Source organism: Bemisia tabaci, chromosome 4 (assembly GCF_918797505.1).
Source record: "Bemisia tabaci chromosome 4, PGI_BMITA_v3".
Lineage (NCBI taxonomy): Eukaryota > Metazoa > Arthropoda > Insecta > Hemiptera > Aleyrodidae > Bemisia > Bemisia tabaci.
Genome location: NC_092796.1, coordinates 31,442,308 through 31,455,665, shown reverse-complemented (window position 1 = coordinate 31,455,665; position 13,358 = coordinate 31,442,308). Strand labels below are relative to the sequence as shown.

Below are 13,358 nucleotides of genomic sequence, written 5' to 3'. Positions count from 1 at the left end.
CTCAACTTCGCAAGTGAAAGTTTTCCCTGTCACAAATCCCATTAAACGACTCGTGGAGACAAGGCCCATAGTGACACTAAAAATATTTTCAGTCATAATGTTGCTTTGATCTCCCCAGTATCATACAATGGAAAAAAAAAAACACATTGGATCTAGAGTCCAGACTCTTAAAAACATCGACAAGAAAAAGTACTTTTGATTCAATCAGAATCTAGCTTAAATCAAGAACCGAGCCTCTTAATTTAAGCGGAGTTCGTTTTGATTCAAGCAAAAATCCGATTGAACCAAGAGCATTTTTTCTTGTCAATGTTTTCAAGAGTCTGGACTCAAGATCCAATGTGTTTTTTTTTCCAGTGTAATGATAAAAAAACAGGGAGAAATGAATAAATGAATCTTGTACAATACGAGGAAATTTTGAAATCGCAATGCTCGGTTTTGAAAAACCTGAAACAGAATATTATTTTCATGGCGTTTCACTGATTCACTGATACCAATTTTTTTGATACGAGGAGGCTCATTTTGCCTTTTGGTGAAATGAAAGCAAATCTTGGAAGATGGCGACACTTTTTCCTACATTTAAATTAATTTTAAGTATTCGATTCTAGGCGAGGCGCAGCTTACTCCGATTTTTTGCATGCATTTAAATGGGACCAATGTTGCCACCTTAAAAGAATCGTAATTGAAGGCAATCATATTTGAAAATACCCTCGAGCGTACTCGAATGGCAATCACTAGTGCAGCAATCATTCAAGCTTCTCCTCTTCGTTGCCTCGGCATGACTTTAATTAAAGACAAACTACAATCAAACGATTAAAAAGACGGAAAAATAAAATTATTTAATTCTTCTCATCAAGCAAAAAATCTCCATTTTGTAATTGTGTACCCTCGGAAACTTCAATTTTTCTTCTTCTTCCTTTCCTTTAAATAATCCTTTATTTCTTTTATGTATTTTCCTTGTTTTTTCTTTTCTTTTTATATGAACTTGTTACACTAATTCGATCAGTATATACTTGTACTACCATCGGCCACCGTGCACAAAATACCACGGGTCTTGTATATGAAGGATCACGCTCTATATGAATACGTTTATTAGTTCTTCGGGCTTTCAGAAAGCACGGTTGGATTTACGGAGTCAATTAAAATACACGACTGGAAGCTGGAATATCCGCCGCGATTAGGGGTATTATTCCCGCCTCCACGCCGTGCTGGGCCTAAATCGCATATATCTATTGAAGTTTTTTCGCAGTTACGCTGCTTTTGTTTAGCAGGGCAGTTTTCCGTGAAAGAATAGCAGCGGATATACACGAGGTTGCCAGATTAAAGCGTGTAAAAATTACGTACCGCTTAATAAAACGTAGTGGGAGGGAGGCTTCAGGTATAGTAAATCAGAGCGCCGTCAATGGGTCACCAAACCATGAACGAATTTTGACTTGCAAATACACTTTTCCAAAGGTAAATGACGCGTAGAAACGATGCGTTCATTAAAAATGGGGAAAAGTAACTCAGAAACCGAGAAATTCGTAGCTGACGAAGCCCACCTTTTCTGCAAGTTTAAAACGCCTCGGTTTCGCGCCGACCGCATGATGTTATCAGGCACCGATCAGAAGTGAGCGCGGGTTTTTACGACTTCCGTCAAACGGTTTTCTACACTATGTGAAAACGATAGACATTTCTAAGAAATATCTCCAGAATCAAAGAATCGAATCTCTTTTATGATATCTGTAGTAAACAAGCAATATTCCTCATTGAAATACTTGTTATGTTAACAACCATATGTGAAAAATAAGAAAAGACAGCAATTTGACTGCCGCAGTACATAAATTCCATCATTTTTCCTCCATTTCGATGCGTTTCCAATGCCCCCGAGTCTTTGAACTTTTTGCAAGAAGGCTTGTGTGGGATCTTGGCTCCAAAAATACGCAATAAATTACCACGTAATCTACTTATCTGGTACTTTTAGAATTTTAAATAAAAACCTCAAGGTTTTAAAATATGAATAGTTGCATTCAAACGTTCTCATCAACGCTGCCGTCGGTTGGGACCTCACTCAATTCTTGTTCCGATACGGAACTGTATGTGACGATGCAGTGACCAATCGCGGAGGCCTCCGGCAAGTGTAAGCCGGAGTGCCTTCAATTTCCAAGACGCAACACGGACATCCCTTGAGTACGAATAGTCGCATCCAAGCGCCGTTTTACTCTCGTTTCGAAACGGAACGGTATGTGAGGATGCAAACGCAGCACGTGAGACCAACGCGCTTGCCCCGCTTTTCGGCGATGGCGAAGTGCGGGGGGCGGGGGTCGATCTGGCAGGTGTGTCGGCGATTTAAAGAATGGCGCGTAATTAAATCTTGGGGCAACGGAATCGGGATTCGGGTCTCGAGCCCGGGGCCGGAGCCGTCGGTGGGTGAATCGACCGCCCATTAGTTCTATCATTTTGTTTCAGCTGTGATTAATTCCAGCCGGGACCCCGATCCAAATCCCGATCGCATCCTCCATTGTTTCCCGCCACGCCGATCCCGGCCCCTCTTCCGGCTCTGTACTCACAGCCGATTTTTCTCTCTTTTTTCTCCTTTTTTCTCCTTTCTTTCTCCCCCTTCAATCTTCACTTGTTTTTTCTCGCTCGTCTCTCGTTCGAGCTGCCGCTGATTCGAAAGCCCCTAACCGGAGGATAAAAAAGAGTTGAACGTTAATCTGCCGTGTTAAGGAAGAACGCCGTATGAACATTCGACAGTTGCCAAATTTACCTAGATAAAACACGTACTATTGAAGAAAGTTATGCTCATTTTTCCTTGAAATTTTCAGACATTTTAGATTGAATTGTGAACATTATTATCTGAAAAATTTGAAGGAACATATTAATAATTTTCCCAGAAAATTCACGTTTGTCGAATGAAATATGGCAACGTCTGAAGGCTCATACGGCGTTCTTCCTTAGCGCGATGGAAATGTTCCAGGGATCGAGCTCTGTAAAATCTCTGGGAGTCCCCGCATGGCGTGTAATCTTTATGAATGGAGAATTTGCATGAAAAGGTTTTATTGCTGCATCTGAGAGTACTTATTGAGCTGCGTTCGTAGTATTTTTCATAGTTTTTTCCTGATATAGGATAAATCTATGATCGGGAGTTCCCGAGTTCGATCCCCGGCCAGGCGACCCGACTTTGATGATCTCAAACAGTGGTTGCCTGGGACTGGTTGTTAGGGTCGGAAGGGGAAGGGAGTAAAGCGCAAGATTAGCCCTTGTGGGCTATTTGAAGGCGCAAACAAAATAAAAAAAGATTATTAAGGTGTTAGATGCGAACACTCTGCCTACAGATCCTTTTCCATTGGTCTAAATTGCAGATCAATCGATATATCGCGGAGCACGCCGCGCCACTGAGTTACCGACACTCGAATCTATGGGATTCAAGAGAGGAACGGAAACGCCCGCGGGAGAAATTTATGCCCTACGTCGATTAACGCATAATTTTTCGAGGGATAATGAATTAGTCTCACATAATCGATGTCCGGCAAATTATGAGCGCCTCATTATTGGTCTTGATTATTGCTCGGTTTTCCTGCCAAATCAGGGATCAGTGCGCTTTAATTATGAGCCAATTATCGTCGCCCCTCTGACGTAAGGGCGTATCTCAATTCCCACGTGAGCCCTGTTTCACATATAAATCCATGCTTCCTGGGGATCATGTGAAAATCGAGATACGCCCTTACGTCAGAGGAGCGACGTTTTGAGCAAAATCCCAGATGAGAGTAATAATGACCCTGCTTTTTATCAGGCGTATAGTCGTTTACCTCACGAAGGATGTAACTTCATTCCAAGGTTGCAAAATTGACTCAAAGAGTTCAATTTTATACGAGAGTAAACTCACATAATGTTTCGTCGAAAATCAGTCTGGTTTTTGTATGAGATTCGGAAAAAAATTAGTGAAATTTCCGGTTAGAAATTCTGACAATTTTCCCGGTTGAAAATGCAATTTTTCTAGAAAAATCTGGCAGCATCGAAATGTAGCTACGTTTTTTTGTGAGAGATACGACGACACGAAGCCTCCTAACTGTCGTGCTAAGGAAAAACGCCTTATGAGCCTTCAGACGTTGCCAAGTTTTCTCGGATAAAACCTAAATTTAATGGGAAAATTGTGGATATTATTTTCCACAATTTTCAGACAATTTTGTACGCAATTTAATCTAAAATATTTGACAATTTCAAGGTAAAATGTGCATAAATGTTGTAGAAAATACATGTTTTATCAAAGGCAATTTGGCAACTCTCGAATGTTCATACGACGTTTCTCCATAGGACGGCAGTACACCTCTTTGAAACTTCTTGAATCCACTGATTGCTAGCTCATTTTCTCAGGTTATAAACGCGTGTAGGTATTATTTGATGTCAATGATAGCACGTAGATGGGTTTTGAAAAAAACTAAAAGAGGAATTTTCCAAAGTTACAATGCAGTTACATCAATTTTCGCTCAATAGTCCGTAAATAATCAAAACTGGCAACCCTCGAATGCTGGTCAATGCATTTAAATAACAGCTGTGCAAGACAAATAAAGCGTTGTTGAATCTGGCCCCGGTTAGAGGCCAGCCGAGTGCTGTAATTTTGCCAATTTAACGACTTAAACAGTAAATTGGATGATTTATCGGTGCATTTTGTTGTAGTTATGTCTGTTGCTGGATTATTGCCGCGCGTAGCGTCAAAAATGTCAAATCTATTAATGAGCCAACTCTCTCACATTAAATATGAATCACCCTCTATCTGGTTATTTACTCTAAATTAAAGGGCTTTCACCTCGTTATCTATAACTAGGGGTCCCCCTTCTGGTCACTACGTGGCTCATCCTGCGTAGGGCGTCCTGCGACCTCAAAATGTCGTTCTTTTGACGAAAGGGCGTATCTCGATTTCCACATTAGCCCCGAAAATCATGATGTTATATGGACTACAGTGCTCACGTAGAAATCTACATACGCCCTTACTCAGAGGGGTGACGAAAAGGCCGCTTCGTGGAAATAAAATTTCTCGGTCGTACTTCGAACATTTGAGATTGGTGGACTCATATTGGCTGGCTGATTATTAAAATTGATAGGCAAAACGATAGACAAAGAGGACAAAGGGAAAACGGAGCGATTCTATTGGTGGAAGCCAGTAGTTGCAATGGACGAAGGAGGTAATAAACTAGCTAACGGCAACCACTGAGAGATCCTACAGTTAGTGCATCATTTCCCTCTTAGTCTATAACAACCACCCGTTTCAACCCATAGGATCTCTCCATTTTCCCGTGTTCCTTTACTATATCTTTTTCTATCCATTCCAATAATCACCCCGCTTGATTGCTACCTGTTCATCATAGAAATTGGCCCGATTGATTCTTAGATATATCTGTTACGGAGAAAAGCTGAAATGTGGGCGTGTCGCATATCACCACCAAAGTTTTGGGCAAATTCCAAAATGGGCATTAATACCGGGGTTTCTTTGGATGAATCCAGGTTTGCCCAAAATTCCTGGCAAATATTTTAATTACCCCAGGGGAAGAAACGTAACTTTATTTTGAGGACGCAAACTTGACTCAATCGCAATTTTTCACTTACGCATAACTTAATTTGATCCATTCGTAATTTGCCTACTTTTTACCTGTGGTCAGAGGGAAAATTTGTGAAATTTTTAGGTATTTTCGAATAATTTTCTCGAAAAATAAAAATTTCCGGTGAAAATTTTGCAAATCAGGTACGTTCTCGTGTCGAGGAAATGTTAACAAATTTATCAAGTTTCGCTAAATTCCTAGTAAGAATTTGAATCGTATGAAACAAGTCGATTCTTATACGAGATACAAAAACCCCTTGAATGCCTCTGCCGTTTAGTGGAATCTCGAGTGGTTTCTGTGTTCTCCTCATTTGCAGTCTATTTTCCACTTTAGCTTTCAATCGAATGGGTGTTCCTATTCCTACACATGTTACCAATCCTAAGCTACCAACACCCCCCCCCCCCCAAGTCCCAAGTGAGGTAGATCTCCTGTAATCTAGAGCGTCCAACTCGGAGGCAAAAATTCGCACACCCTAAAAGAGGGAAAGTTCCAACGAAGCACATCTGAGTCCAAGCTAAATCAAGTTTAGCCTGGATCTGTCTGCCGTGCTAAGTAAGAACGCCGTATGAGCCACCAGGCGTTGACAAACACGTATTTTCAGAAATATCTGTGAATATTTTTCCTCCGATTTTTTATAGGATTTTGTTCGTGATTTGATCTAAAAAGTCTAAAAATTTCAAGGAAAAATAATCAAAACTTTCCTGAAAAATAAATATTTTCAAAGTAGAAATTTTGCAACAGTCGAATGCTTATACGGCGTTTTTACTCAGCACGTCAGCACTTGCTTTTCGTGCTGTGCGCTGTATCGATTGCTCTGTCATGTAAACCTATGGAAAAGTATCGATAAACAGGGTGTTTGCAATAAACATCTTAAAAATCGATTCTTTGCCATAGCTTCAAATGGGGAAATATCGACAATCGATCATTCTCGCCTCGGACTCTAGCGTGGAGCGAGGCGGATTTTTCAGTATCCGAAGCTTCATACTAAAATACTTCGAGCGCTTCGGAATGACAACATAAATCAATAAAATGCCCAGCTGTATATGTATCGACTGAGAAAGTAATTTTACGAACATATGGTGCCCGATAATAATTTGCCAACGCCCTCCTGAACCCTGCAGGTATTCTTCAGATATTCTGTCGCGGTTCAATAGCCGGTTGCGTCTGAAAAAACTCGGGCCTTTTTACCGAGGTCCAATCTCACTGCCCGGTCCAAAAACGCAATTGTCTGAAGTTGTTTTTTTTTACCGTCATTGTCCGTTTAGTTGGTTTGGATGTCGTATTATGATGGTCGGAAATCGTCGCAGACCAGGAATGATGGTGTCCGTTTTAGTATTAGGTTTATCCACGTTCAATAATTATGGAGGTGTTGCCGTTTTAAAAGATACTGTCATTGACGTCATCATTTGTCGTAGTGCACCTCTTGGTTTTTTCCAATTTGGTCTGGGGGAGATTAACTTTGAAGAAATTATGGTGTGCTTTTAGCAATACTTGCCACAGCAAGTATTGTTGTTGTGATGGATGATTTTGACTAAATTTTGGAATAGGAACTGTTTCTTGTTTATCCATAAAACATATTAATGCATAAAGGGAAATCAATGGCGCATATCGATAGCGAAGGTGCGAAATGACGTATCTCTATTTGCAACGTTGCAAGACTTTAATTTTTCATTGAAAATCTTGTCAACTTAATTTCTTGAACACTTTTTTGACTTTCCCTCTTTATCGGCAGAATATTCCGGAGATTTCAAGTTATATTGTAGTTGACTTGTTTCCTTTTGAAAAAATAAAATAGGAGTAGAGATTATAAAACACCGCAATGGAGATCTTTGGTCTCGCACTTTAGCCATCGATATGCTCTTTCTAGACTGAGCTGTAACAAGTGATTCTCTATTGCAAAATGCAGTCATTTTTTACCATTTTCACTAATTTTTAGAATGTATTTTATATGAGCCTGTTCTACAGAAAACTGATTATTTGAAAATCTTCCATCAATAAGTATTGTCATCTTCGTCTTCATCATCGCCATCATCATCGTCGTCGTCATCATCATAAGCTGTAGCAGCATCAACATCAACATCATCGTCATCATCATCGTCATCATTTTCATCAGCGAAGACATCGTCATGTTCTCCAGCGTCATCTTCATTATTATCATCGTCGTCGTCTTTGGCGTGTTCATCTTCATCATCATCATTATCATCTTCATCATCATCATCATCATCATCATCATCATCATCATCATAATTTAGACTTCATTTAACAGAAAAAAACCAATTCAAATTAGTTTATAACCTTCTTGTCCTTCTATAACAATTAGTGAACAAAATGAACTTCTGAGTCTACATTTAAATCAATACAAATTTTTGTTGGTTTCTAGTTTTTCGGAAGGAGAATCTCATGTAATTATTGCGCTTAAAAGCACCCAAAACTGATTCTTCTTGAAGATGTGACTTGGTTCCTCTCTGTTAAATTCAGTCCATCTCATCGTCACTCGTTCGTCGTCATGTAGCAACACAATTTCACAATGCTCTTCAGCAAAAAAAAAAAAAAAAAAAAAAAAAAAAAAGGTTAGGAACCCTTGGTAAAGACCAAAATCCATGGCATCTTATGGGGAAACTGCTCAAACGGGTGAGTGTCATAAATGAGAATTACGGGCAAAAATTTGGGCAACGGTGTTTAAAAACAAAAACTTCAATTAAATACGCACTTTTGAATATGAAATACCTAAAAGCATTAGGATTGCGTAAAATAATGACAAAACTTCTGTCAACTAGAAGCCGGCCCAAGTAAAAATGTCTGACTTTGCTTATAGCCTTGGAAGCTTGGTTTCCTTAAACCCCCAATACTCGCATTTAAGACAATCCTCCACACTAAAAAAATACTTACCTCGACACGTACCGAGTATTTTGAGAAAGAATTACTTGAATTTCGCGTCAGTTTAAACATTTGAAGAAAAGCCATTATTTTTACCAAGGACACCTAACCTCCCAGCTTATTTTTTGGCGGTGAAAGGTATGGGTAGGTGATATTGCATGTAGCCTCCCCAGTTTATCCATCGGAAAAGTCGCACTCAGGAATATTAGAGGAGACCGAGTCAAGTTCAATATTCATATTTTACCGGCGGACGACTTTTACAACTTTTTCAAGAATCCGAAAACGCAGGGTGCAAAGTTCCCGTCGAACGCACACTTACGAGACACTTTAGGCGAGGAAAGTGGCGAGCTGACTTTTCACCCCCGCCGCCGGTTCCCCCTCGAAATCTTCTCTTTTCTGCCGTGCTAAGGAAGACCGCCGTATGAGCCTCCCGACGTTGCCGTATCTCCCTCAATTAAGAACGAATATACTCGGAAAGTGATGAATATTTTTCTTCAAATTTTTCACACAATTTTGTTCGCGATGGAGAGTTTGCACACAAAAATTTAATTGCTTCATCTGAGAGTGCCTAATGAGCTAAGTTCGCGATATTTTTCATAATTTTTTCTGACATTGATGTCGGAGAAAAATAGATTTAAAAGTGACAAAATGACGTCACCTGGTGGCATTTTCCATTTAAACACATGTATTTTTAGCAGATTAGGTTATTTTGTCACGTTTACTCCAATAATTTTCCAATTCAGAAACCAAGGATATCCTCGTACTCAGTTTTCCTTGCAGTATCATTTTAAAGATGAAATTCACAAAATTTAAGACACCTGCAAATCCTCTATTTAATCTGAAATATCTGAGAATTTCAGGGGAAAATTAAACCAAACTTTCTTCTAAAATACATGTCTTATTCGGCAACTCTCGAATGCTTATACGGTCTTCTTCCTTAGCACGGCAGTTTTCCCGATGGGTTTTGCATGAACCCCAGGCGATTTCCTTCCCAATCGGCAAGATGGCTTCTTTCCCGCGTGACGGCCCGTATTTTTCCTCGAAGCGAGACGGCTCGACAAGAGTGTTGGGGGAAAGGGGGGACTGGAGGGGGGGGCTGCATTTTAGAAATCGAGTTTGCCACCGAGATCGGATGCAGATGAGTCGAGCATCGCCGCCGCCATGCTGCCGTGTTTAAGAACGCCCTATGAGCATCCGGAACGTGCCAAATTTCCCAAAACTAAATATTTTATTTGGAAGAAAGTTTTGACAACTTGGATGACATTATCCGGAATCAACCTAACTGCATTTCGCGTCAGAACAAGAAACTTAAAATATATTGGTTAGGAGATAATTTCAGTAATTTTCGTCGCTCGAATTGTGTTCTACACAGGATGTTTGTTAAAAAAACATGTATCAGAATGCTTAACTTCGTACCTAGTGGTCCATTTTCGGATTGCATTACGCAATAAGGAGCCAGTATTTCGGGGCCATCTCTAGAAGTACCTCTTTGCAGAAGGAAACTAAAGGCACATATGTTGCTATGAAAATGCCCAGAGATAGAGCTTCCTTCCTGAAAAATTTAGTTCGGTTTTCTCTCATCTTTTCTGAGGGACCTTCGACAAAAAATACACAACACGATGCTAAAAAAATGTATGTGAATTTCTCTTAGGCTTTGAATTGTATGTGCTCACTCAAATCCTGTTGTGAAACTCTGCTCAGTTGCCTGAAAAAAGAGAACATTTAGCACCATTTAGTGCGCAAATGGGATTCCGTCTTTTTTCCTCAATATGCCAGATACATTAGGAAAATTGTTGATACAATTCTGTAAATGGTGTTGAGGTTGTAAAAATAAATCCAAGAATTCTAGGCACAATTTTTTTAATAAAAAAATTGAAATGTTTTCCAGAAAATTCATATTCTATCGGAAACTAGTCGGCAATGTGTAAATTGTGTACGATGTTCTTCTTTAAACACGGTAGTATGGCTAGTCTTATCTTCCGCTTCGTAGATATACAGCGCAGATGAGGAAAGAAACACAAGACATGCTTCAAACTTAAGAATCATAATGAAAGCTTCTTCATACAAAGATCACGAAGAACAACATGACAAGCATATTGAACATTTCCACTAAAAGGATATTGGCTAATTTTATTGTTTACTCACTAAGTCATTCAAAATTTCCTCTTTAACTTACGAGTAATTTAATCCAAATCATCCAACAAGTTGGGGTGGTGTCTCAATCTTTCCAGAGGAATTTTAGCAAAGGAAACTTTAAAGTAACAATCTTTAAACCTGTACATATTTCTATAATTAATGTATTCATATTCCTAACTATTATGAAAATAATGCAACAAAACTACACAGTCTGAATACATAACGCTATAAAAAAGGAAAAACGAAGGCATTTTACGCAGAAAAATTCTGTACATGTATTTTATTTTATTTACAATTGTAAATTTGTTTGTAAAATTTGACTTTATTGTCAAATTGTTGAAATAAGTAAAAATAAACCTATCGAAACTCACTTCTGATGTCAAATTTCGTAAAAAAAAGGGGGAAAAAAAAAAATATGTTTCACACACCACGGGCAATGACCTGTCATAGAGCAACTTTGTCGCTCTGATGATGAGACGTTGTCCGAAACGCGTCTGCGGTCTGATTATTGTAGTTGATACACGAAACAATAGACAAAGAAGAAGACGGGAGAAAAGAGAGATTCTATTGGTTGAAACAGGTGGTTGGTATTGGCTAAGAGGAAATAATAGACTAAGTATAGGGTCTAGTCACCTCTATTCTCATTGCAACCACCTGTTTCAACCAGTAGGGTCGCTTCATTACTCCTTTGTCTGCCTCGTCTATAACTTTATCTATCAGTTTCAATAATCAGCCCCCTGGCATTTATACGAACTGAGACGTCGAAGTCGAGTTTCTTTAGCTTTAATTTCTAGTAGCGAGGCGTGAATGATCGATTATAACGATATTGCCCCATTTGAAGCTTTGGTAAAAGGTCGATTATGAAGGTGCTCGTTGCGAACACCCCGTCCATCGATTTTTTCCACGGTTCAAATGGCAGCTGAATCGATATACCGCAAAGCACGCCACGTCACTGTTACTTTTACTTATTCCATCAATACTTGTGCGGTCGTCACTCCCAACTCAAAGATATTGTCTAAGGTCGAAACTTGATTGAATACTCTAACCACGGTTCCGCGAGCGCTCAGTGAGCCGTGCCTTTTCCCCTTTGTGAGGTGTTTTCAATTGTTAAACATGCAGTTTTATTTTGCAGGGCCCTGCTTGTGCCGTTGTGCAACATTGGCAACCGTGCGTCTATACACCTGACACGCCGCCATTGACAACACAACAAGCAGAGCCGTGCGATATAAAACTCAAGGTAAGCCCAACGCTTTTCCGAGAATTAGTTTCACCACACATGTGCACCACGAGTAATAGATAAGGCTCGCTCCCCGGGTAGAGTGCACCCATAAATTATATAGCATGCATTTCCCGGCGTTTAAGGCCGCACTCTCCTAACCCAGCCAACGTATTCGCCGCCGGGCAATTAAATTCGGGAAGTTTGATAATTGGTCCTTAGTTTGTTTGAGGCCATCAGATGGTGTTACGGCATATTAGCCTTGAGAAAACAGATAATTGTTTGCGTGATATTCAATAGGGATGTTTGACTCGTCGTTTTCAGAGAAAAACAATTTAGAAGGGCGCATTTTGTTGGACTGGGTTGAAAATTTTCGTAAGACTATTGAACCACATAACTTGATCCCAGGGTTTCCTAATATACGCTAAACTTTTCACGCTTAAGTTTGGGGGGAAAATATTTTTAGGTATTTTTGAGGGCAACTATTGACACATTTTCTCCCTCGAAAAATCGAAGACCGGAAAAAAAATATTGTGAGTTCAAGATTATGAGTTGAATGCTATTTTTAGTATCAATTTTATAAAAGAATGCGCCTCTCTCTCCATTTTCTCTCTCTTGTTTCAGCAATTTGGTATGGTTCCTTCCTACTGCACTCTCATCTAATCGCCTCCTACTAAAATAAAGCATTTTCTATGATCACAATGTGAAAATTCATTGAAAACATAGTTTGTGTCGTACAGCGTTTTTCCATGCTAAGGAAGAACGCCTTATAAAGATTCGAGAGTTGTCAAATTTCCTTCAACAAAAGGTTTATTTTTGAAGGAAGTCACGAATATTTTTCCTTTAAATATCCAGGAACTTCAGGGAAAATTGCGGACACAATTATCTGAAACATTGGAAGGAAAATATTCATAAGTTACCTAGAAATTTGTATTTTATCAAAGGAAATTTGGCAACGCCACGAGGGCTCATACTGCGTTTTCCCGTGCTAAGGAAGAACGCCGTATGAACATTCGAGAGGTGTCATATTTCCTTTGATTAAATGTTAATTTTTGAAAAAAGTTATGCATGTTTTTTGATGGAATTTTCAGTTATTTTATATTAAATTGTGAACAAATTGTCTGAAAAATTTGAAGAAAAATATCCATAGGTTTAACAGGAAATTTGCGTTTCATCGATGGAAATTTGTCAACGCCTGAGGGCTCGTACGGCGTTTTTCCTTAGCGCAGCAGTATGTATCGGACGTGAGCCCAACTTCGGATGCGAGTAATGTGAGCTTTCAGAGCTTTCATTGTTTCTTAAACTCGAGGTGATTCAATTTAACCGCACTGACAACCACATTGCGTTTTATCAAAGGAAATTTGTCAACGCCTGAGAGTTCGTACGGCGTTTCTCCTTAGCACGGTAGTATGCGTCGGACGTGAGCCCAACTTCGGATGCGAGTAATGTGAGCTTTCATTGTTTCTCAAACTCGGGGTGATTCAATTTAACCGCACTGACAACTACACGTGTACCCGCGGCAGCCGGATGTCAAATCGCGAAATCCCCCGGGT

General features: G+C 39.6%; 1 protein-coding gene across 6 annotated transcripts in view; it reads left to right on the top strand.

Annotated features, from left to right (window-relative positions):
- LOC109036932 (uncharacterized) overlaps positions 1-13,358 on the top strand; it is a 342,569-nt gene that overhangs the window by 247,931 nt on the left and 81,280 nt on the right. For 5 of the 6 annotated variants that reach the window (XM_072299690.1, XM_072299691.1, XM_072299692.1 and 2 more), the window contains one exon: positions 11,722-11,826. The exons of the other annotated variant lie outside the window; for it this stretch is intronic. In XM_072299690.1, the coding sequence (XP_072155791.1) occupies positions 11,722-11,826 (105 nt within the window). The remainder of the gene's footprint in view (positions 1-11,721; positions 11,827-13,358) is intronic. 6 annotated transcript variants of the gene reach the window in all.